At 43.7% G+C, this 25,088-nt stretch overlaps 1 protein-coding gene across 7 annotated transcripts in view; it reads right to left on the bottom strand.

Annotated features, from left to right (window-relative positions):
• LOC118387082 (serine/threonine-protein phosphatase 2A 56 kDa regulatory subunit gamma isoform-like) overlaps positions 1-25,088 on the bottom strand; it is a 40,577-nt gene that overhangs the window by 5,249 nt on the left and 10,240 nt on the right. For 2 of the 7 annotated variants that reach the window (XM_035775225.2, XM_035775226.2), the window contains exons 4-15: positions 15,042-15,241; positions 5,414-5,524; positions 5,111-5,203; positions 4,875-5,005; positions 4,473-4,532; positions 4,267-4,375; positions 4,018-4,071; positions 3,564-3,734; positions 3,294-3,421; positions 3,075-3,176; positions 2,666-2,738; positions 2,228-2,338 (exon numbers count right to left, since the gene is read on the bottom strand). In XM_035775225.2, coding sequence (XP_035631118.1) covers positions 2,228-2,338; positions 2,666-2,738; positions 3,075-3,176; positions 3,294-3,421; positions 3,564-3,734; positions 4,018-4,071; positions 4,267-4,375; positions 4,473-4,532; positions 4,875-5,005; positions 5,111-5,203; positions 5,414-5,524; positions 15,042-15,241 — 1,343 coding nt within the window. Of the gene's footprint in view, positions 1-60; positions 2,339-2,665; positions 2,739-3,074; positions 3,177-3,293; positions 3,422-3,563; positions 3,735-4,017; positions 4,072-4,266; positions 4,376-4,472; positions 4,533-4,874; positions 5,006-5,110; positions 5,204-5,413; positions 5,525-15,041; positions 15,242-20,671; positions 20,867-25,088 lie in introns of those variants that run through there. The other 5 variants (XM_035775228.2, XM_035775227.2, XM_035775229.2 and 2 more) reach the window with 5 other exon arrangements.

The following is a 25,088-nucleotide window of genomic DNA, read 5'->3' as shown; positions in this document are numbered from 1 at the left end:
AGCTAAACCACATTTAATTTATCGCATGCTCCGAATACAACAGGTGTAGGTTGACCTTACCGTGAAATGCTTACTTACAAGCCCTTAACTTTATTTCTTGAACTGCATTGTTGGTTTAAGAAAAAAATAAAAAATACATTAAATATATTTAAACTATATTTAAATTAAAGTTACAATAAAATAATAACAAACCTACAGTGCCTTACGAAAGTATTCGCCCCCCTTGAACTTTACTACCTTTTGCCACATTTCAGGCTTCAAACAAAGATATAAAACTATTTTTTTTGTGAAGAATCAACAACAAGTGGGACACAATCATGAAGTGGAACGACATTTATTGGATATTTCAAACTTTTTTAACAAATCAAAAACTGAAAAATTCCTGACGGGGGGGGGGGTCAATGTAAGTAGTCCGGGTGGCCATTTGATTATGTGTTAAGCGGTCTAATGGAGCATTTTGGACCTAGACTTGGCGCTCTGGTACCACTTGCTATGCAGTAGAAGAGAGAACATGGTCTTGCTGTGTTTAGACCATGATAGTTTGTTGGTGATGTGTACACCAAGGAACTTCAAACTCCTGACCCACTACACGACAGCCCCGTCAATGTTTAATGGGGGCCTGTTCAGCCCTCCTTTTCCTGTAGCTAACGATCAGCTCTTTCGTCTTGCTAACATTGAGGTAGAGGTTGTTGTCTTGGCACCACACTGTCAAGGTCTCTGACCTCCCTGTCTCATTGTTGACAGTGATCAGTCCTACCACCGCTGTGCCTTTCTAGGGAGTTTTTCCTAGCCACCGTGCTTCTACATCTGCATTTCTTGCTGTTTGAGGTTATAGGCTGGGTTTCTTTACAGCACATCTGCTGATGTAAAAAGGGCTTCATAAATACATCTGATTGATTGATTAATGATGGTGTTGGAGTCATGCTTGACCACGCAGTTGTGGGTGAACAGGGAACAGGGAGTACAGGAAGGGACTAAGCACACACCACTGAGGGGCCCCCCTGTGTTGAGGACCAGCGCCGCAGATGTGGGGATGTTGTGTTGTTGTCTACCCTCACCACCTGGGGGCGGCCCGTCAGGAAGTACAGGATCCAGTTGCAGAGGGAGGTGTTTAGTCCCAGGGTCCTAAGCTTAGTGGTGAGCTTTGAGGGCACTATGGTGCATCCTTGTTTCTCGCTCCCACCTTTGATAATGAATGACCTCCAATTGTTTGATTGCTAGAAGTAGTGCCTGGTCTTATGGAGGCATTAGACTGATCACACATCCTCTTCAAGAGACAGTTACACATCCAGAGTCCATCAACCTAAAAAAACCTTCTCTAGTCCTTGATAGTCCTCAGTGCTGCTAGAATTCAAATAGAACGTTTAACTAGGTCTATCACGTCTTGACTAGATCTCAACTTGTATACCCAACTCAGCTCAATCCATCATGTCCTAGATATGTCGTAGTCCTGTATGAAGTGTATACATTACCGTCAGCTCTCCCCTGCCTTAGAAATGTGAGCCTGCCTATAGATATGATTCTGCCAATAAGTACATCACTCACAGCCCTCTTCCCCGACCCTGTCCCTCTCCAACCTACATTACATCCCAAATGGCACCCTATTCCCTATGTAGTGCACTACTTTTTACTGGGGCCCATAGGGCTCTGTTGAAAGTAGCGCACTATATAGAGGATATGGTGCCATTTATGACAGCCTGGGCAGTAGGCAAGGAGAGGGCTGTGAATGGCGTACTTCTACTCCTACCCATGCTGCACTACTCCTGTTCCTACACGTCTGTCTCCACCCCTCTTAACCCTTAGCCTACAATTTCTGCACCCCAGCGGGAATCTAATGAACATAATAATACAAAATCCCATCAACATCTGACTGTTGAAGCTAGAGATGTTTTTGCATGAGCAGCGTCTCAAAACACCACATCCGCCGATATCACCCTCTACCTTCAGGGGCCTTTAAATTACACATCTAATAGCTACATGATACTTGGTATGGCCATCTTAAACAATTCCATAATGTTAGCTTAGAACACCCCCCACCCAGGCTTAGACTCCAGGGTTAAAACTGCAGCCAGATTCTGGAAGCACCAGATTCTGATGCTACATTTCAAACAGCTCGGGAGACTGTGCTCTGAACCTTCACACGAACAGTCTAATTCAATGCACTGACTGCATGGAGGACGTCAGAGGAATAGCACGCTAGCCCGCACGCCCCCCCAACACACAGTACCTGCGTGGCTTCTTCCTCTATGGTCTTCTTCAAGATGTTAACATCCTCCATCATTGGTCCGTCTGTCTCCATAGGACTACCCAGGTCTGACGGGTCCACGTACACCAGGAACTAAACACACAAATGCAAATTAATTACTTAAAAATCATACAATGTGATTTTCTTGATTTTGGTTTTAGGTACACCTAAACTGTGAGAGACTGACTCTATGATAAATTACAGACCTCTACATGCTTTGTAAGTTGGAAAACCTGCAAAATTGGTAGTGTATCAAATACTTGTTCTCCCCACTATATGTATGCATGCATATACGCATACACTACTGTTAGTCGCTCTGGATAAAAGCATCTACTAAATGACTAAAATGTCAAATGCTTAAGAGAGCAAGAGACAACGGGGCTGGATTAAAACACACGAGGAAAGATGTTTAGAGCTCACCTGAGGGTTGGACTTGGCCAGATTCTCAATCTTCACCCACGCCTCTTCTCTCTCTTTCCACTTGGCCTTCTCTCTTCACACACACACAACAGGTTTAGGGAGACAGTGGAACAGAGATCAGACGACAACGGGGGAACAGATCAGACAATGACGGGTTTAGGGAGACAGATCACAACGACAGGGGAACAGACATCACAATGACGGGTTTAGAGAGACGGGAACAAAGATCAGACGACAGCGGAACCGGCAACGACAGCGGAACAGTCATTTCAGAGTCATTTCAAGATGAAATCTGCTATATGGAGACAGACGTAGAATGAAGCTATGTGGGTGGACGTTGCGAATGAATGAACAGTTATGACAAATGTCTTATTCAGTGTGTGTGTGTTTAGAGGTAAAGTAGTCTTACTTGTTTTTCTCTGTTCTGAACTGCTGTGTGCAGTCATCAAACAGCTTCTGGTTCATCTCCATGAAGAGCTTCAGGGCGTTGTATATCAGACCGTGGATCGTCCTGCACACACACATTAACCACACATATGGACCCATGTTTACTTCTCGTTCACAGGGAAGCAACAGAGAGACGGAGAAAGAGTCTGCTTGATAGTGGTAGGTTAGCAGAGTGGCTCACTTGTTCCAGTGGGTCTTGGAGTTGAGGTAGAGCGAGGGGAACATGATAGGGAGGATCCTGGCAGCATTGTCACTGATCAAACTCATGATGTACTCATTGTTCCAGTAGTACAGCGCTCTCTCTGCCACCTGATACACACACAGAGAGAGGGATGCCTGGTAAGGCCACACCATAGCACAGATAACCACACACACACACAAGCCTGAACATGCGCAACACACGCATATGCACAACACACACTGCATGAGTTCCACCAGATCAACAACACACCTGGAAGTGAGGGCTGGACACACACTTGGCCAGCTGTCTGAAGAGAGGCTCCATGACCTTGACGAACTCAGAGGGTTCGATGACGTCCAGGATTTCCTCCAGCTCATTGAGGAACATCACCTCCTTTGGACTGTGCGTCTTCGGCCAGTACTTCAACAGAGCCATCACCGTCTACAAGATTAGTCATACATTAATACTTAACTAACCAGTCCCTCCCACAGAGCTGTGGGTCTAACTAACCAGTCCCTCCCACAGAGCTGTGGGTCTAACTAACCAGTCCCTCCCACAGAGCTGTGGGTCTAACTAACCAGTCACACAGAGCTGTGTGTTTTGGCCACTGTCTATGGACAAGATTCACACATTCACACTAGGCCAGCATTAGAGCAAAGTACTAATCTCACGCATTCCATGGGGGAATGGTGATTTTTGCCCAGCAAACAGCAAGATGTCTTACCGGTTCTGTGAGAGTGCTGTCCTTCTCTAGAAACTGCACCACACAATAAGCCAGCTAGAAAAGACACAGAAAAAAAAAAGCAGATTAACTACAACCATCATGTCGATACCACTTAATACAACTAATAAACGCTTATTACAACCTATAACACATATAGGCCTAATCAAAAGGTTTATTGTATTGCGGGCCTAAGGCTTTAACTGTCTAACAGTAACATGTTTGAAACCAAAGGTAGTTAGGGATAGCTACCTGTGGGTGATAGACACTAAGGGACTTGACTTTGTGTAAAGGCAGCAACACTTTCAACAGGAAAATCTTGTGCTCCTCTTTCAACGGTAAGGCAAAGCCATTGATTATGCTGCAAACAGAAGGATTTGAAGGTTGTGATCAGCAATGTAATACTTCTGATCAACACAAAACAATATAGGCACAAACACTATTAAAGAACCACAAACCTTCCTAATATTTCCAATAACTCTGCTATTCCGTTATGACGTTCTGTTTCATAAATGAACCTGGAAAGAAATGACAATGTCAAAGCAGAACAGAGCAGTTCAATAAATGGTCATTTAAACATTGGCATTCGCCATGTTGTGTCTCCCTGTTCAAAGGCCCTTAAATCTTTGGTCTTGCCCATTGAATGTCTCAACTGTCTCAAGGCTTAAACATCCTTCTCCCCTTCATCTACACTGATTGAGGTGGATTTAACAGGTGACATCAATAAGGGATCGTACTTTAGCTTTCACCTGGATTCACCTGATCGGTCTTTCATGGAAAGAGCAGGTGTTCTTAATGTTTTGTACACTCAGTGTATGACAATACAATTTCATAGTACAGTATTATGACCATTTACTCACTTATAGAATATGTTATTGATCTGTTTCCTGATGTACGCTCTCAGGCCCAGGAACTTTCCGTAGATGCGATGCAGAGTGGTCTTTAGAAAGTCCCTTTCCCTAGGGTCTTCACTGTCAAACAGGTCTAATAGCTGTGGAGACAATGCAGCGGGTGACCTTAGATCACATGTACTTTCTCACACAATCTCACATCCTGTTTATTTACTTCCAGTGAGAAAGGTCCAGTGCTTAGCTACCTGCATTACAAATTTCTGGTCGATATACTTCTTGGCCACATTTGGTTGAAAGTCGGGAGACTCCAGAAACCGGAGGAAGAACTCGTAGACGAGCTGGAGAAAGAGCAGAGGTGTACACGTCAGTGGTATGAAACGGTGCGCGTGTTCATTTGCTTGTTTGAGTGACTGTGCGCGGTGCGCACGACGGTGGCGTGTGTGCGTGCGCGCAACTGCAAGTGTGTTGCAGTGCCGTGCGGTACGTGGTGTGCTTGGCTGTGCATGACTGTGCGGTATGTGTGACTGTGCATGACTGTGCGTGTTTACCTGGAGGTGTGGCCACGCGGCCTCTAGAGTGGGCTCATCCTCCTCTGGGTCAAACTCAGCCCCTGTGGGGTTGGATGATGGAGGCAATGTCCTGAACATGTTCACTGCAAACTGAAGGACAGACAGGCAGGCAGGTCACGACACAGCACTTCATATTATTACCATAAGGGCTATTGGAAGAACTATCCTAAGCATGTGTCAATGGTTGGCCAACTCCAGCACTTTGGAAACTGACATTTTGGGTGTCTCAAAATTAATACTACCATGCTCTGCTCACACGGAGAAAACATTTCGAAGTATGCATCGCTGCAAGCTTCAACGGAACGTATTCACAGAAATATGACGCAACCACATAAAAAATAAAAAAAATGATTGAAATCAATGGAAGCCGTTATTTTGGGCTGAAGAGAAGAAATAACAGTTCATTCTCAAGTCAGTTTGCCAATTCACATCTCTTCTGTTGCCGGACAAGAATATTTTATCTTTATACGTTAATAAATACATAGTGTTCATGTTTACCTGCCTACAAGACCCATTGTGCAACCCCATAGTAAGTCAGTAGGTCTAACTGGCCACAAACAATTGGTAACTAGCTAGCCACGAAGAATTGACAGCTCGTCATCTAGATTGCATAACATCGGTTATCAGTCATTTTTGCCTTTTAAACTAGCTGGCTAGCTAGCTAGACGATTACGATTCACATATAGCTAGCTGATCATTCCGAAGTTAAGTTTAAGTTTGTGTCATCTGTATTGCCATTAGACTGGCTGGCTCGCAGCAGATCAAGTCTTACAGGCAGTAATGCGTTACAGGGCAAAGTTGTGCTGAGGTGACTGAGGCACGAACAGCTCGTCTCCCGACTCGTGTAAGTATTTGTAGCGTAGCTAGTAACAGATTATATGAATGTTTTCACAGTTTTCACAGAGTACTTGCAGGCTGTGTCATAGCCCATGCAGGCTGTGTCGTAGCCCATGCAGGCTGTGTCGTAGCCCATGCAGCCATGGGCCATGACGAGTGCTAACTTAGCTAGCCCGCTAACTTGGTCAGCTTTCTAACCATGGTTCATGAGAGTTAACAACCTATAGTTACAGCACTAGCAAGTTGCCTTTTACTAGTAAACAAGTATGGCCATTGTCTAGGCTAATTTTTTATCTTAATGATAGTAAGTTGCAAGCTAATGCATAAAGTTAAAACAAGTGGTCTCTTGCTGAAGTTAGCTAGCTTGTTACTTTCGTTAAATGTCTGTTAGTGTTTTCACGACACCAACATTTTAATAACGATACCAGGCCAAGCATCACAATCACAATTGAGGATGTGCTACACCAAAAACCTGGCAGTGATACTCAATATATTATATGAATATATTCATATTCAAATAGCTATGCTATTTCTACTTGCACATCATCATCTGCACATCTATCACTCCGGTGTTAATTTGCTAAATTATAATTACTTGCTACTATGGACTATTTATTGCCTTACCTCACGCCATTTGCACACACTGTATATAGACTTTTTTCTATTGTGTTATTGATATGTTTTGTTTATTCCATGTGTAACTGTTGTTTGTGTCGCACTGCTTTGCTTTATCTTGGCCAGGTCGCAGTTTTAAACGAGAACTTGTTCTCAACTAGCCTACCTGGTTAAATAAAAATATTTAAAAACTTCTACTCAATACAACCCGTATTGATTTCTCTAGACACTTCTACTCAATACAACCCGGATTTCTCTAGACACTTCTACTCAATACAACACGGATTTCTCTAGACACTTCTACTCAATACAACACAAATTGAATTTAACTTCACACTGTATAATAGAATACTGCAAAGAATGGCTGATTTGCCCCAACTTGCAAAGGCCTACCTGTGATTTGTCTGGACGAATGGGAGGAAGGAATACACATGCATACTGATCTGCATATCATTGTAGCAGTACAGGGAGAACACAGCATGAAACCCTCCCTCTTCAGTAAACAGACCCACACGCTCTCCCTCAGTCTCAAAAACACTCCCAAACATACTGCTGTCAACTTTAAAAACCTTATGGCAACCTATCGGCTGCCTTCGATACTGTGAACCATCAGATCCTCCTCTCCACCCTCTCCGAGTTGGGCATCTCCGGCGCGGCCCACGCTTGGATTGCGTCCTACCTGACAGGTCGCTCCTACCAGGTGGCGTGGCGAGAATCTGTCTCCTCACCACGCGCTCTCACCACTGGTGTCCCCCAGGGCTCTGTTCTAGGCCCTCTCCTATTCTCGCTATACACCAAGTCACTTGGCTCTGTCATAACCTCACATGGTCTCTCCTATCATTGCTATGCAGACGACACAATTAATCTTCTCCTTTCCCCCTTCTGATGACCAGGTGGCGAATCGCATCTCTGCATGTCTGGCAGACATCAGTGTGGATGACGGATCACCACCTCAAGCTGAACCTCGGCAAGACGGAGCTGCTCTTCCTCCCGGGAAGGACTGCCCGTTCCATGATCTCGCCATCACGGTTGACAACTCCATTGTGTCCTCCTCCCAGAGCGCTAAGAACCTTGGCGTGATCCTGGACAACACCCTGTCGTTCTCAACTAACATCAAGGCGGTGGCCCGTTCCTGTAGGTTCATGCTCTACAACATCCACAGAGTACGACCCTGCCTCACACAGGAAGCGGCACAGGTCCTAATCCAGGCACTTGTCATCTCCCGTCTGGATTACTGCAACTCGCTGTTGGCTGGGCTCCTGCCTGTGCCATTAAACCCCTACAACTCATCCAGAATGCCGCAGCCCGTCTGGTGTTCAACCTTCCCAAGTTCTCTCACGTCACCCCGCTCCTCCGCTCTCTCCACTGGCTTCCAGTTGAAGCTCGCATCCGCTACAAGACCATGGTGCTTGCCTACGGAGCTGTGAGGGGAAGGGCACCTCAGTACCTCCAGGCTCTGATCAGGCCCTACACCCAAACAAGGGCACTGCGTTCATCCACCTCTGGCCTGCTCGCCTCCCTACCACTGAGGAAGTACAGTTCCCGCTCAGCCCAGTCAAAACTGTTCGCTGCTCTGGCTCCCCAATGGTGGAACACACTCCCTCACGACGCCAGGACAGCGGAGTCAATCACCACCTTCCGGAGACACCTGAAACCCCACCTCTTTAAGGAATACCTAGGATAGGATAAAGTAATCCTTCTCACCCCCCCCCCCCTTAAAAGATTTAGATGCACTATTGTAAAGTGGCTGTTCCACTGGATGCCATAAGGTGAATGCACCGATTTGTAAGTCGCTCTGGATAAGAGCGTCTGCTAAATGACTTAAATGTTAAATGTTAAAATGTTATGCACCAAACAGAATTTCAGGAGCACCAGAAAGACGTTTTAGGCTTCCAATAGGCCAACATGATTCAAAAAGGGTAGGATTCATTTCTCATGAGTAGCAAAGCAGACCCTTTCTTCCTGTGCCAATCAAATTTGCCTAGACCTACTGTCAAGGTAGGTTGTTAGCTAGGACACATGACTGAACATTGTTATCAAACCGATAGAGACCCGGGATTTGTTTCAAACGGCCAGCGACATGGTTTGTGAAATGATGTTTTTAGAAAGGGGAGCTCCGGTAAAATGTCCTTATTTTTTTTTACCGTTTCAGCAAGAGACAAGCCATTTCCTTTGCTGTAAGCTGCAAGCATGCCTTTTGCGAAGCTGTGCCCCATTTGTCCTCTCTAGCACTCACAGGCTGTGTGACAGCAAACTTGCAAAGTCTACTCGGACTGGCTTCTGCTCTTGGTTATACAAGGGGTGAAATTATACAATGTATCAACTTCGCTTGCTCTGCAAGCTGCTCCAATGTATCAGAAGACAGCGTCCCCACACGCCATCACATCCCCACACGCCATCACATCCCCACACGCCATCACATCCCCACACGCCATCACATCCCCACACGCCATCACATCCCCACACGCCATCACATCCCCACACGCCATCACATCCCCACACGCCATCACATCCCCACACGCCATCACATCCCCACACGCCATCACGGCTATATATATTCTTTTTAATTGATGGAGGGCTAAATGCCGCAGGAAGACCAGACAGAGATGCAGGTGAGTGATGGCTGGAAGGTGATCCAGCTGCCGGCTGGCTGTGTACAGCTGCCACATGTGAAAGGCGCATGAAAGTGAAGCAGACATTATTGGACTGGCGCATACAAGAGTCTAGTTAATGTTGCTTAAATTCAACTGAATTTCTAAACAAAACTGTTTTGGTAGGGACAACAAAAAACGTGGTAGTATCTTATGAAACAGTACTACGGTATTCTAAAATGTTGGTATCATAAGTACCATGAGGTTTTGGTACCATGATATTATCCTGGTACAGGTATACCATGCAACACTAGTCTATGTAGATAATTTGCTTTCCTGACAATATTGCAATGTTAAACCGAATCAGACGTTTAAATCTACAAATGTTTGACATATAACGGCTGAGAGTAGTCGTGATCCAGGAAAGTCAAGCATAGATGAGCAGCCGACATGACTCAATTTACTCTAAAAGGGTCCAAAGTAATGAAATAGCACGGGAGTGCCTAGTGCCTCATAATGTATGCACTGAGGATGGGTGTGTGGAGCAGGGTAGAAGGCATATTAAGAAACACCCTTTGTTTCGTGTGTATTGTGAATACAACTGTATAGAACAGTACAGATGTCCAGCCGACCTCTTCACCCATCAGGTTGCATCTTCTTGGTCATATTCATAAATTAAAAACCTTTTCAATCAACACAGCCACCGACCAGTAGAACCAGAGAGAGGAGGATGTCAGGACTTTTAAGATTACATTTATCAGACCCCCCCCAATGAGAAGCAGACATTTTTTGTTTTAACCAGCCGAAACTTAAGCTACTCTTTTTGTTCACCTCTCCAAGCCAGCAGCATACCACCCTACATTCCAATGTTGGCTTGCCCTCTGAAGCTAAGCAGGGTCAGTCCTGGTTGGTCCCTGGATGGGAGACCAGGTGCTGCTGGAAGTGGTGTTGGCAGACCAGTAGGGGGCACTCTTCTCTGGTTTAAGGAGATCCCAATGCCCCAGGGCATTGAAGGGTACATTGCACTGCATAGGATAGTCTTTCGGGTTGGGATGTTAAATGGATTTACTGTCTCTCTGTGGTCATAAGAAAATCCCATGGCACTTATCATGAGTGGGTGTGTTAACCCCGGTGATGAGGCAAAATTCCCAAGCTGGCCCCATTTCATCATCCACCTGATAGTTCACGTGTGGTGAGCGTTCTGGCACAAAATGGTTGCCGTGAGTGCCACACGGTGGTGGATGAGGCGAGTTTCTCTCCTTAAACCGCTTTTGAGTACCTCAGTTTGTAGAAAAGCGCTATATAATTCCCATTCATTCTCACCTTTCAGATGACGACCCCCCCCACCCCCAGCAGGTTGAGTTAAAATGCACTCACTTGACTGAATTATCAATGTAACATTCATTTCTGATGCTGTAACAATAATGCACTTATCAATTGGGCGCCCCCTCAGAGCCACCCATCGTGGTCTATCTAACCATAAAGAACACACCCTTGAGTCCGCCTCGTCCACACTTTGATGTTAAAAGCAGTGAACACATCAAAGTGAAAGACTCAGGAAGGGGAGAACTAAAGTAAACCAAGAGTATATTCTTATGCTGATTTGGCAGGGGCCTTGCATTTTCTGCTGCACTGATCAAATAGAGGCAGGATCAGGAGAATGAAGGGACATTTGCACCTTGATCATCCTTGGTTTCCTGCTTTGATAAACATCAAAGCCTGTTTTAATTCAGACCTGGCTGGCTGGCCGGCAGGCAGGCAGCACCACAACACATCCCCAGCCATGTATATCTGTTACAGAGGTAGGTGAGCCCATGATGACGAAACCACAAAGGATGAGTTCAGATTTTCACACCAATCTGATTTCAGTCATATGTGGCGTAACACAGATTGAGCCCACAGTGCTAGCCCTTGGCCGATGTCTAGCTAGGTAGACAATAGGCCTAGTGCTAGCTGTACTATAGAATAACAAAGTCGGCCCCGCCTCTGACTCTGGGTAACAGATTCAAGTTCGGTGAGTGTAAAGCAGTTTCCACTCTCTGCAATGTCCTGGTTTCACAGAGTTCACCTGGAAGGGAATGGGATGCACCTATGCCTCAGGAACTAGAAAAGAAAACATCTAGCCTAACTAGAACTGAAATAACTTGAAGAATTTCTGCCGAAGGCACTCTCGACAAAAAACGTGAGACTGAGAAATGCGGAAACTTTGTGGCATGTGGAATATGCCATTTGAAAGCTTCTGTGACAACTTGATTGAAATGGCTTATAGCTTTCATGACCACTTGATAGCAGGGTTATGAATTCACTCAAGCCAGAAAGACAGAGGCCTACACAAAATGGTTGTGTCTATGGACACTAAATGTGTTTGCAACACAAACGTCAGAGGGTCATCTTTGGTGACCATTAAAAGCAAGTTTGAGGACAATTTGGAATGTGACAAATGTAAAATGTTCCTTAATGTTTAAAAACATTAGTTAAAACAATAAGAAACATTGTTAAATCAATTACAAAATTTCACATCAATTTACAATACAGAATGTTTCGATTACGTATGTATGAACAACTAGGTCCGGTCGATGAAGTTATATCTACCACATCCCTTTACAGACATATTACTGTAGATGCGTTATGTTGATAGCGACAATTGATAAGTTAAGACAGTTTTAAAAAGTGCCGCATCAGGTCTGTACCTTTTCAGACAGTGCAGTCGTGGTCAAAAGTTGAGAATGAGACAAATATTAATTTCCACAAAGTTTGCTGCTTCAGTGTCTTTAGATATTTGTGTCAGATGTTACTATGGAATGAATACTGAAGTATAATTACAAGCATTTCATAAGTGTTAAAGGCTTTTATTGACAATTACATTGATGCAAAGACAATATTTGCAGTGTTGACCCTTTTTCAAGACCTCTGCAATCCACCCTGGCATGCTGTCAATTAACTTCTGGGCCACATCTTGACTGATGGCAGCCCATTCTTGCATAATCAAGGCTTGGAGTTTGTCAGGATTTGTGGGTTAAAAAAATAGATGTTTTGTTCCCTGAGCCACTTATCACTTTTGCCTTATGGCGAGGTGCTCCATCATGCTGGGAAAGGCATTGTTCGTCACCAAACTGTTCCTGGATGGTTGGGAGAAGTTGCTCTCAGAGGATGTGTTGGTACCATTCTTTATTCATGGCTGTTCTTAGGCAAAATTGTGAGTGAGCCCACTCCCCTGATTGAGAAGCAACCCCACACATGAATGGTCTCAGGATGCTTTACTGTTGGCATGACACAGGACTGATGGTAGCTTTTTTTTCCGGATTCCCCAAACAATCGGAAAGGGGTTTCAGAGAAAATGATTTTACCCCAATCCTTAGCAGTCCAATCCCTGTACCTTTTGTAGAATATCAGTCTGTCCCTGAGGTTTTTCCTGGAGAGAAGTGGCTTCTTCGCTGCCCTTCTTGACATCAGGCCATCCTCCAAAAGTCTTCGCCTCACTGTGCGTGCAAATGCACTCACACCTGCCTGCTGCCATTCCTGAGCAAGCTCTGTACTGGTGGTGACCCGATCCCGCAGCTGAATCAACTTTAGGAGACGGCCATGGCGCTTGCTGGACTTTCTTGGGCGCCCTGAAGCCTTTTTCACAACAATTGAACCGCTCTCCTTGAAGTTCTTGTTGATCCGATAAAAGGTCGATTTAGGTACAATCTTACTGGCAGCAATATCCTTGCCTGTGAAGCTCTTTTTGTACAAAGCAATGATGACGGCACATGTTTCCTTGCAGGTAACCATGGTTGACAGAGGAAGAACGATTCCAAGCACCACCCTCCTTTTGAAGCTTCCAGTCTGTTATTCGAACTCAGTCAGCCTGACAGAGTGATCTCCAGCCTTGTCCTCATCAACACTCACACCTGTGTTAATGAGAGAATCACTGACGATGTCAGCTGGTCCTTTTGCGGCAGGGCTGAAATGCAGTGGAAATGTTTTTTTGGGGATTCAGTTCATTTGCATGGCAAAGAGGGATTTTGCAATGAATTGCAATTCATCTGATCACTCTCCATAACATTCTGGAGTATATGCAAATTGCCATAATACAAACTGAAGCAACAGACTTTGGGAAAATTAATATTTGTGTCATTCAAAACCTTTGGCCACGAATGTAGAATTCTGCTTCGGCGTAAAAATGTTCTGTATTTTTTCCCTGACAACAATAGACGCTGCTGTTATTTATGCAGTTTAATGGTATGGTAGCTAGATGTCTTATACTAAAATGTATTGGTAAGTCACGGTATTTAACAAACTTTAAAGTAATTTTTTAGGAGTGAGTAGTCTGCGAGCATGCAGCAGGCGATCCGGCTTCGCGCAGTAGCTCAAGATTATGATTGACCGTTCTGGTTGCCTAGTGATGGAAGCAGTAATTCCTTTAAAGACAAGTAAATGTCAGTTCATCTCACCAGAGAAGGTTTCGTGTGGGCATTTAAAAAAAAAAATACATAGTGTAGACTACCCTAACAGACAAACATGCTGCAGCGCTTTCAAGGGGCCACATTCCATTGTCTGAAAAGCGTAATCAAAACAGGCTACTGGTATTGTGATTTCATATGAGTAAATAAAAAAACACTAGTCTGCTACGCTTGGAGGGTATACCAGTTATAATGTTAACATGGGCATTTTGAAATACTGACTGTAAAATGTATAAAAAATATATTACAATAACCACCTAAGATATGCCAAATAAAATATCTCCAGCTCGGGGCTCCAACTATGCATTTAGTTTGCGAACTTGTTAGCTAAGTAGCTAGCTTGCAAGATCAAGCTGTTTGTTTTTTACAGCAGAGAATCAAATCACCTCCTGGATCAAGATCCCTGCTGCTTATTGTTTTGTGCGAAGATAATATAGACCATAAAAATACATATTACGGTCTTCTTGTGTATGAAGGTCAGGATATGAAGATCCGGATACCGCCCAACCCTAGAGTAGACTACCCCATGCTCGCGAGACTGGCCCAAAGCCGTAGGTGCCAGAATAGGCTAGGATATTCTATTCACAACAGACCTTAGTCTGCACACCGCTAGCCAAGAGACAGAGCAGGCAGGCCAGCATGTGAGAGAGGCAGGAGAAGGCAGGCCAGCACGAGAGAGAGAGAGAGGCGGGCATGAGAAGGCAGGCTGGCGGTCATATGTTAAGATAATCTATAAACACAGAAAACAATATGTTTTTATAACTGAACTGTGATTTAAAATGTTTTTCAGTTAAGGGTATATTTTTTTAACATTATGGGTCCCAACTTGGTTTAAACGTTTTAACTTTTAAACGATCACACCCCTAAGGACAATACATCAATGTCACCAGAGGGCCTTCTCCGCTGTCTAGGGCTATGTGCACCACACAATAAACGGAAGAAAAACATCATGAAGGTGTAGAAGGGTTGAAAAACCAGGAACCAAAAATAAGCAAAACAGGTCCAAAATAGGGAGGGAGTACTAACTAACACTTTTCTTTCCCTTTTATGTTTAAACATGTTTTGGGACAGTGTGCACTAATAATTACGACCAAGGCATTATTTACTGTGTCTACTGACCACATGCACCACCTCTGGGTAGATGGGCTCTGTGATGACGTTCCTGTTGTGGGTGATGTACTCCACCATCTCGCTGAGCGCTGCCCGCTTCACCTCCTTCCATTTCAGGTCGCTCAGAGGGTCCGACAGAAAGTCAAACAGGACGCAGCACTGACGCAGCTTCTGGACAAACAACTTTTCCTGCTCCGCCGGCGGGACATCTGGGAGGGGGGAGAGAGATGAGTCAGATTCATTATCCACACAAGGAAATTCATTTTCACTGCTTGACAAAATACACAGAATAAAGACAAATTCACAGCACGTGCTGTAGGAAAAATAACCAAAAACCCAGCCACTTAACTAGAGAATGAGTGAGTGATTGAAAAAACACAAAACAAAAAAAAGTCTGACGCTGACACTCCTGATTGCAGAACCTACTGAACGAATACAAATGTAAACACTTTCAATTCAGGCTCCGGGGCACAGAGCGTGGTAGCCATAAAATAAACATTAACATCCAAATATCTGCTCAGTCTCCTTTCTGTGCATGAAGGCTCACTCAGGTAGATACACTACATGATCAATGTGGAAAATCTCATTACAAAATCTAGGGCATTAATGTGGAGTTATTGCAGCAAGGGGGGCATTCCACTAGGGTTAACATTGGAAGCAAGTCCCAGCAGCATTCAGCCACAACAGCATTAGTGAGGTTGGCCACTAATGTTGGGCGAATAGGCCTGGCTCGCAATCGGCGTTCCAATTCATCCCAGAAGTGTTCGATGGGGTTAAGATCAGGGCTATGTGCAGGCCAGTCAAGTTCTTCCACAACTCAACAAACCCATTTCTGTATGGACCTCACTTTGTGGAAGGGGGCATTGTCATGATGAAACCGTAAATGGGCTTCCCCAAACTGTTGCCACTAAGTTGCACAGAATTGTCTGGAATGTCATTTTATGCTGTAGTGTTAAGGTTTCCCTTCACTGGAACCTAGCTCGAAACATGAACAGCCCCAGATCCTTATTCCTCCACCAAACTTCAGTTTGCACTATGCATTCAGGCAGGTAGCGTTCTCCCAGATTCGTCCGTCGGACTGCCAGATGGTGAAATGTGACTCGTCACTCCAGAGAACACGCATATCCACTGCGCCACAGTCCAATGGCAGCGAGCTTTACACCACCCCAGCCAACAGTTGGCATGGTGATCTTAGGCTTGTGTGCGGCTGCTCGGACATGGAAACCCATTTCATTAACCTCTTGGTCCTACCTGGCACGCAGGCGTCCCATCTAGAGCTCTGGAAATGCAAATGCGCTACGCTAAATGCTAATAGTATTAGTTAAAACTCAAACGTTCATTAAAATACACATGCAGGGTATTGAATTAAAGCTACACTCGTGAATCGAGGCAACAAGTCAGATTTTTAAAATGCTTTTCGGCGAAAGCATGAGAAGCTATTATCTGAAGACCCGCAGGGGACGTAAACAAAATAATTAGCATAGTCGTCGCTACACAAACCGCACAAATAAAATATAAAACATTCATTACCTTTGACCATCTTCTTTGTTGGCACTCCTAGATGTCCCATAATCACTATTGGGTCTTTTTTAGATTAAAATCGGTCCATATATAGCCTAGATATCGATCTATGAAGACTGATAAACGGAAAAAAAATAGCGTTTCGTAACATCATTTTTTAAAATTCAAAAAGTCGACGATAAACTTTCACAAAACACTTCGAAATACTTTTGTAATGCAACTTTAGGTATTAGTACACGTTAATAAGCGATAAAATTCATCAGGAGGCGATGTCAATTCTATAGGTGTCTGTTTCGAAAAAATGTCTTGGAGAGAGCTCGACCAAAACATCCGGTCGGAGACCGGAGGGAATCGATTCCCTTGATTCGGTTAGACCAAGAATCAATTGCGAATCAAATGACAAGACGCTAGACAACGTGTGGAAGCTGTAGGCACTGCAACCTCGGCCTCATTTAATTCGATTCACTTTGAACAATTCCTTGAAGTCGCGGATGGATATTTATTTCCATTTTCAGTGGTCAGATATTCCTGCACTTTGATGAAACGCACGTTCCGTTATAGTCACAGCCGTGATTTAACCAGTTTTATAGACGGCTGAGTGTTTTCTATCCACACATACTAATCATATGCATATACTATATTCCTGGCCTGAGTAGCAGGGCGCTGAAATGTTGCGCGATTTTTAACAGAATGTTCGAAAAAGTAGAGGGTCGACTTAACAGGTTAAGCTCCCCACGACCAGTTCTGATGACATTGTTTCCAGAGGCAGTTTAAACCCAGTAAGTGTTACAACCAAGGACAGATTTTTTTTGCACTACAGCACTTGGTGGTCACGTTCTGTGAGCTCGTGTGGTCTACCATTTCACGACTGAGTCGTTGTTGCTCCCAGACCTTTCCACTTCACAATAACAGCACTTACTCACTAGCAGGGCAGACATTTGACAAACTGACTTGTTGGAAAAGGTGACATCCTATGACTGTGCCACATTGAAAGTCACAGCTATTCAGTAAGGCCATTCTACTGCCAATGTCTATGGAGAATGCATGGTGGTGTGCTTGATTTTATACACCTGTCAGCAAAAGGTATGGCTGAAATAGCCAAATCCACTCATTTGAAGGGGTGTCCACATACTTTTGTATATAGTGTAGCTAGCGAGCTCATCACGCACCATTGCCGTGTGCATTGTGCATGCGATGACTGACCACAACCTGACAGAAATCAATATTTAGAAGCAGCCAGCTTCATACACTAGGCCTACATGAGGCCTACATGACAATACATGACAATTCCAATCTGAAGAGAAAACAAATGCAGTCTAACAAAGCTCTCCGACGGTGCATTCTGGTAAACCACTCAGAATGTGTACCCAACACAGGTTAAAATAAACAAACGCTATTAGTTTTAAAATGATTTAAAATGATTTATAAATGAGTGTAAATGTCTGTAAATGTCTGTGGAGGCAATAAGGGCAAGAGAAAACATCTGAACATTCGCTATGGGTGTAAAACAGGGCACAGATCTAGGATCAGCTTCATCATACCTCCCAGTGAACACAAGCACATCTGAAGGGTAGATGCACAAACCCGGACTCAGCCAAGGCAAAACGGTTAGGGCAATTGTGTGTCAAGAAGGGCCTACTTAATGCTTTAGGACAAGCTGAAAGTGTGAACTGCTTTGCCTAAACCAACTGCTTTGAATGTTTGCACCATTTTTATGCAAAATAATAGCATGAATGCATTTCTCATAACTAGGCCTAGTAACACCAGTGTTTCCCATAGGATTGTTTTCAGCAGTGGTGGTAAAGGGAGGAGGGGGGGTGCTACTAGCGCTAACGTAATGACATGCTAGCTGTTGCCATAGACTTCCAGTCAATGACTATCCATTTAAAAGTGTATCTCGCCAGAAATAGACAGTATTCCAAACATTAAGAACATCTTCCTAATATTGGAGTTGCGCCCTCAAAACAGCCTCAATTTGTCGGTGCATGTTCTCAACAAGGTGTCGAAAGCGTTCCACAGGGATGCTGGCCCATGTCGACTCCAATGCTTCCCACACTTGTGTTAAGTTGGCTGGGTGTCCTTTGGGTGGTGGACCATTCTTGATACACAAGGGAAACTGTTGAGCGTGAAAAACCCTGCAGCATTACAGTTCTTGACAAAAACCGGCGCACCTGGCACCTACTAACATAGCCCATTCAAAGGCAATGACCGAAGAGGGGACATTATCTTCCAGCTGATGGCACACCTCGAGTTACACCGCATTATTTATGTCTCATGCACAAATTCATGTTGTTACTCCTATGAACAAAGGAAGTGAAATTTAACGATAGTGAAAAAGACAAAAGCCAATAATAATAATAATAATTATTATTATTATTATTATAGCATAAGCCTATCGATACACATTCCTACTCATTCATTGCAGCGGCAGAGCTGGTTGAAGTAGGGAGAACGAGCTTTTTATGGATTATATAAAGTGTGAAAGTAAATCACTCAAAAACTGCAGCTCTTTATTTTATTCATTGACGGTCTCTAGTTAAGGTTAGAAAAGTTTAGAAATTTCATAGTATTCAGTGCGCTCAAGGAATCTTTATTTTACACATGCTACGTAGGTTACTGTATGATAATCTGAGACATCCGATAGGCCTAGCGCTGGCCAATAGGTGGACTTGCTTGCTCTCCATGCCCGCCGGGAAGGCAGAGTTTGCTCCTTTAGATACATGAAACGATTTACAAAAATGGGAACACTTCGCCTACCCGGCGCGCAGGGCAGCTGAATCCGGTGCACCCCCCCCCCGTTAATAAAAAAAGGAAATCAAGGTTTTATTGTTTGGCTATTGGCTGGTTGGTGACCACTTACCTACTGATTGAAGTGGATTTAACAGGTAGTGTCACTCCTACAGTGTCTCAGCAGACTACTCACAACAACAGTGCCAGAGGCCATTAGCTTTTATGGAGATTTGAACAACAGCTGATGAATAATACATTGCCAGAAAAAATGTCATGACAACAACATGCAGCAGCAGGTCACAGGTGTCTTGACAAAATCTATGTGCATAATAATACGAGACTGTGGCCATGGGGACAATACAGTACGGTTTCCATAAAAATGCACTCGTTTTGCAATCAGGAAACCGTCGTTTCTTCACTATTAGTAAAAACAGAACACCAAACAATGTATATTCAATGACTAGTGTCTGCTACTGTTGTACTAATTTGGTCCTTAAAGCTACTGCTTAACACTGAAGATGTATGAAACAGATTTCCTTCAGTAGTGGTAGCACATTTGTCTGTTTTAAAGCTACACATTTTGCCATGGGGCAGAGAGAACATTTGACCTTTTTAAAGCCATTTTCCTGCAATTCTACATATTTTGCCATGGCTTATGCTGTGTTCTTATTCTATCGGAGTGACTCAAACATAGCTGATTAGTTTTAAATTTGTTTTTATAAACAATGGTTGTTAGTTCTCAAGATGATCCCATTTAAAAATATGTAGCTCCATTATCTAATAATAATAACTGTTATACATACTTTATATATCTGGTTATAGTTTACACTGAAATAATTTTACCATCTCAAAAATGATTTTTTTTTAAATGTAGTAATATTTTCGGGAGCGGCAACAACTAAATGAATATAGGGAAAACACATCCATCTCCACTGCGAGGGACAGAGTAAAGCAAAAGGGCTCTGGGTGACACCAAACACACAAACGACTGTGACCTCACATCCTTTGACATCAGCAGTCTTGGTGGGGGATGGTAGAGGCAGAAGGCAGTAAAACTAGCCCCCTTCCCCTCCCTTTCTCCTACACTGAGCTATGCAATGCCCTAGCAAAAACCTTCCTTTATTGCCTACGACAAAAACAATCTTCACTTGCTTCAAAAACTCCAGGTGCCCAGACAGTAGATAAGACACCCTTCCCTGCCGCCTCCTGGAGAAGGCTTTAGTCTCAAACCATTTCTATCTGAAAAACACATTAAAACAGCTACAGATGGTAAATGGCAACATTTTTGCCCACCTCCCCTAGCGTGCGCACACACACACACACACACACACACACACAGAGAACCAGATAAGACAGAGAAAAAAAAATAGCCAGCTAGCATTGCTCACCTCTGAAATGCATGAGGGCCACGGGCTGAAAAGGCCCATTTGAGCTCGGTGCATCCAGAACCATCACGCTGGCAGCACTAGTGCCTGTCAACATCTAAGGGCTGGGGTAGAGGAGAGGGTAGCACAGGCTAAGGCGAGGAGCCAGCCTCCATTTTAACACCAAACACTCCGAGCAGAAAATGAAACTCTGCTGCAGTTGGAGGGAACAGGCTAGTTTGTGATGTCATCACTCTACGGAGTCTGATTGGCCAACCTGGGTCACATGGGGCAGGCTGTCAGAATGCATAAGCATGAGGCAGGTCGAGGGGATTTGCTGGTGGGCTGGGGAAGAGGCGGGACCTTTGCAGTGATTGGAGCAGACCCAGGAGGTCTGGCTAACAACCTCAGTGGGAAAGATGATTGAAGCTCTGAAAACCTTACCCCTCATCTCTTTTCCTTCTCTGTCTCACAAACATCTACCCTGCCCCCACACCTATTACAATAAATGGCATTCCCATCATAAAGAGCAATGTAAATAAAACAAGACTTTCAGACAAAGTGACCCCCTATAAACAATAAAGTAAGCAAACAAACAGTGTAGGGTCGGTCTAAAAGGATACACATTATCACCCGCCTTATCTTGGCTCTAGGAAAAGCACAGAGTCCATTGATACTTTATACAACGTACAGTAGGTCAGATCTATACACTTATTGTTAGGCTGGCTCAAAACAACAATAAGAGGATACATAATGACACAGTGATTGATGAAAGACGTGAAAAATAGCAAAACACTTGGAGGCATTGACTAGCATTCAGTAAAAGCGGAGGTCCCGTGTGGGTGCGTGCACAGATGGCCCAGGTGTAAGAAACAGGAAGCCACAGTTATAACACAGGAAGATAGTGAGCAAATGTTCTGCCTCAGCTGCTCTCAGAGTGAGCAGTTACATCACTAACACCAGCACAACAGGCAGACACACGGCGCGCACACAACCACTATGGCTCACATTCTTCTCTTGCTCTTAGTCGTGTATGCATGTCAGACCTTTCTGCTTGATAAGACAATGACAGGAGCGTAGACTGACTAACAATGTTCGTTGTAAAGAGCAGGGACACATAGGATTGCCTACCTGTCACCAGCCAAGAGTAATTAGCACCTCTGAACAGTGTCAGTAGTCAAGCTCTTTAGTTCACACCGCAAAGACCATGAAGTTGGCAGTCAAGGCCTTGTGGCAGTAGCATTGTTTGGCAATGCATGTCCGTTTGCGTTGCTTAGTGTTAACTTCTCTAGGATAGGGGGCAGCATTTAGAATTTTGGATGAAAAGCATGCCCAATTTCAACTGCCTGCTACTCATCCCCAGAAGATAAGCTATGCATATTATTAGTAGATATGGATAGAAAACACAAAAGTTTCTAAAAAACGTTTGAATCATGTCTGTGAGTATAACAGAACTTATGTAGCAGGCGAAACCCACGAGGACAAACAATTCCGAGGTGTGTTTTTTTTTTATTTTTAATTTTGAGGTCACCCTCTTTTCAATGAGTTCTTGGGAATCCAGATTTCCAAAAGACTTGCTTGCAGTTCCTACCGCTTCCACTGGAGGTCACCAGTCTTTAAAAATTGGTTGAGGTTATTCATTTGTGGAATGAAGTAAGGCCATCTTGAACGAGGGTCACTGTTTGTGTACTGTTTGATAGAGGCGCATGACCAGAAAGCTAGCTACAGTTTGTTTTCTTCCTGTATTGAACACAGATCATCCAGTCTTCAATTTGATAAATTATTTACTTTAAAAAAATACCCAAAGTTGTATTACAAAAGTAGTTTGAGATGTTTACAGGTAACTGAGATATTTTGTTGTCACTTTGCGCAAGTTGGAACCGGTGTTTTTTTTTATCAAACACGCCAAATAAATGGAAATTTTGGATATAAATGGACGGAATTAAATCGAACAAAAGGACCATTTGTGATGTTTATGGGACATATTGGAGTGCCAATAGAAGAAGCTCGTCAAAGGCATGATTAATATTTTAATTTCTGCGGTTCAACCCCTTGAAATGTTCTCTTGTTTACTTAGGTGCTATCCTCAGATAATAGCATCGTTTGCTTTCGTCAAAAAGCCTTTTTGGAATCTGACATGTTGGCTGGATCCACAACACGTGTAGCTTTAAGTTGGTATCTTACATGTGATTTCATGAAAGTTAGATTTTTATAGGAATTTGGCACTCTGCATTCTCTCCACTAACCGAAGCAAATTGTATGGATTTTTTCCCTATTAACAATGTAAAATTAACATCTGTACAGAAAGACAGATGAAGGCCACATTAGAGGAGGAACTTCTTCATGCAATTAAAGCCTTTAAGTCCGGGAAAACTCCAGGGATGGATGGCATACCAGTGGAAGTATATCAAACAAAGTTTGATATATTCAGAAGACCATTATTAGCATGTTTTAACCAATCCTACATAAACGGTGGATTACCAGACATGCAAAAAGGTCTGATATTATTACTGAAACAGGATCCAAGTGGTATATAAACTCAGCACAAAAACCCTTTTACAAGACCCTGTCTTTCAAAGATAATTCATAAAAATCCAAATACCTTCACAGTTCATTGTAAAAGGGTTTAAACACAGTTTCCCATGCTTGTTCAATGAACCATAAACCATTAATGAACATACACCTGTGGAACGGATGTTAAGACACTAACAGCTTACAGACGGTAGGCAATTAAGGTCACAGGTATGAAAACTTAGGACACTAAAGAGGCCTTCCTACTGACTCTGAAAAAAAAAAAAAAAAAAGAAAGATGCCCAGGGTCCCTGCTCATCTGTGTGAACGTGCCTTAGGCATGCTGCAAGGAGGCATGAGGACTGCAATGTTGCCAGGGCAATAACTTGCAATGTCCGTAATGTGAGACGCCTAAGACAGCGCTACAGGGAGACAGGACGGACAGCTGATCGTCCTCGCAGTGGCAGACCACATGTAACACCTGCACAACAGCTGCCCGAGTTACACCAGGAACGCACAATCCCTCCATCAGTGCTCAGACTTGGTGGAAGATTGGGGTAACATATCACAGTAAGAACTGGCATATCTGGTGCAGTCCATGAGGAGGAGATGCACTGCAGTACTTAATGCAGTTGGTGGCAAAACCAGATATTGACTGTTACTTATGATTTTGACCCCCTCTTTGTTATTCCATTTATGTTAGTCACATCTGTGGAACATGTTCGGTTTATGTCGGTTGTTGAATCTTATGTTCATACAAATATTTACACATGTTGAGTTTGCTGAAAATAAATGCAGTTGACAGTGTGAGATAATTACTTTTTTTGCTAAGTTTATATAAGATCCAGTCCATTTAAAAAAAAAAATTGGAGTCCTCTTACACTTCAGTGTTGAGATACAAAAATTATAGCCAAATGCTTGGCTCATAAAATGAAAAAGGTTTTGTCAAGATATTATTCATCCTAATCAGACAGGTCTTTTTTTTTATTTCACCAGGTAGGCTAGTTGAGAACAAGTTCTCATTTACAACTTCGACCTGGCCAAGATAAAGCATAGCAGTGTGAACAGACAACACAGAGTTACACATGGAGTAAAAAATAAACAAGTCAATAACAGAGGGGGGAGACAAATCTATATACACTGCTAAAAAAAATAATAAAGGGAACACTAGAATAACACATCCTAGATCTGAATGAAATATTGTTATTAAATACTTTTTTCTTTACATAGTTGAATGTGCTGACAACAAAATCACACAAAAGTGATCAATGGAAATCCAATTTATCAACCCATGGAGGTCTGGATTTGGAGTAACACTCTAAATTAAAGTGGAAAACCACACTACAGGCTGATCCAACTTTGATGTAATGTCCTTAAAACAAGTCAATGAGGCTCAGTAGTGTGTGTGGCCTCCACGTGCCTGTATAACCTCCCTACAACGCCTGGGCATGCTCCTGATGAGGTGGCGGATGGTCTGCTGAGGGATCTCCTCCCAGACCTGGACTAAAGCATCCGCCAACTCCTGGACAGTCTGTGGTGCAACGTGGCGTTGGTGGATGGAGCGAGACATGATTTCCCAGATGTGCTCAATTGGATTCAGGTCTGGGGAAGGGGCGGGCCAGTCCATAGCATCAATGCCTTCCTCTTGCAGGAACTGCTGACACACTCCAGCCACATGAGGTCTAGCATTGTCTTGCAATAGGAGGAACCCAGGGCCAACCACACCAGCATATGGTCTCACAAGATGTCTGAGGATCTCATCTCGGTACCTAATGGCAGTCAGGCTACCTCTGGCGAGCACATGCGCGCACATGTGTGGCCCCCAAAAAGAAATGCCACCCCACACCATGACTGACCCACCGCCAAACCAGTCATGCTGGAGGATGTTGCAGGCAGCAGAACGTTCTCAACGGTGTCTCCAGACTCTGTC

Source organism: Oncorhynchus keta, chromosome 8, assembly GCF_023373465.1.
Source record: "Oncorhynchus keta strain PuntledgeMale-10-30-2019 chromosome 8, Oket_V2, whole genome shotgun sequence".
Classification (NCBI taxonomy): Eukaryota; Metazoa; Chordata; class Actinopteri; order Salmoniformes; family Salmonidae; genus Oncorhynchus; species Oncorhynchus keta.
This window is presented reverse-complemented; position numbering and strand designations above follow the sequence as displayed.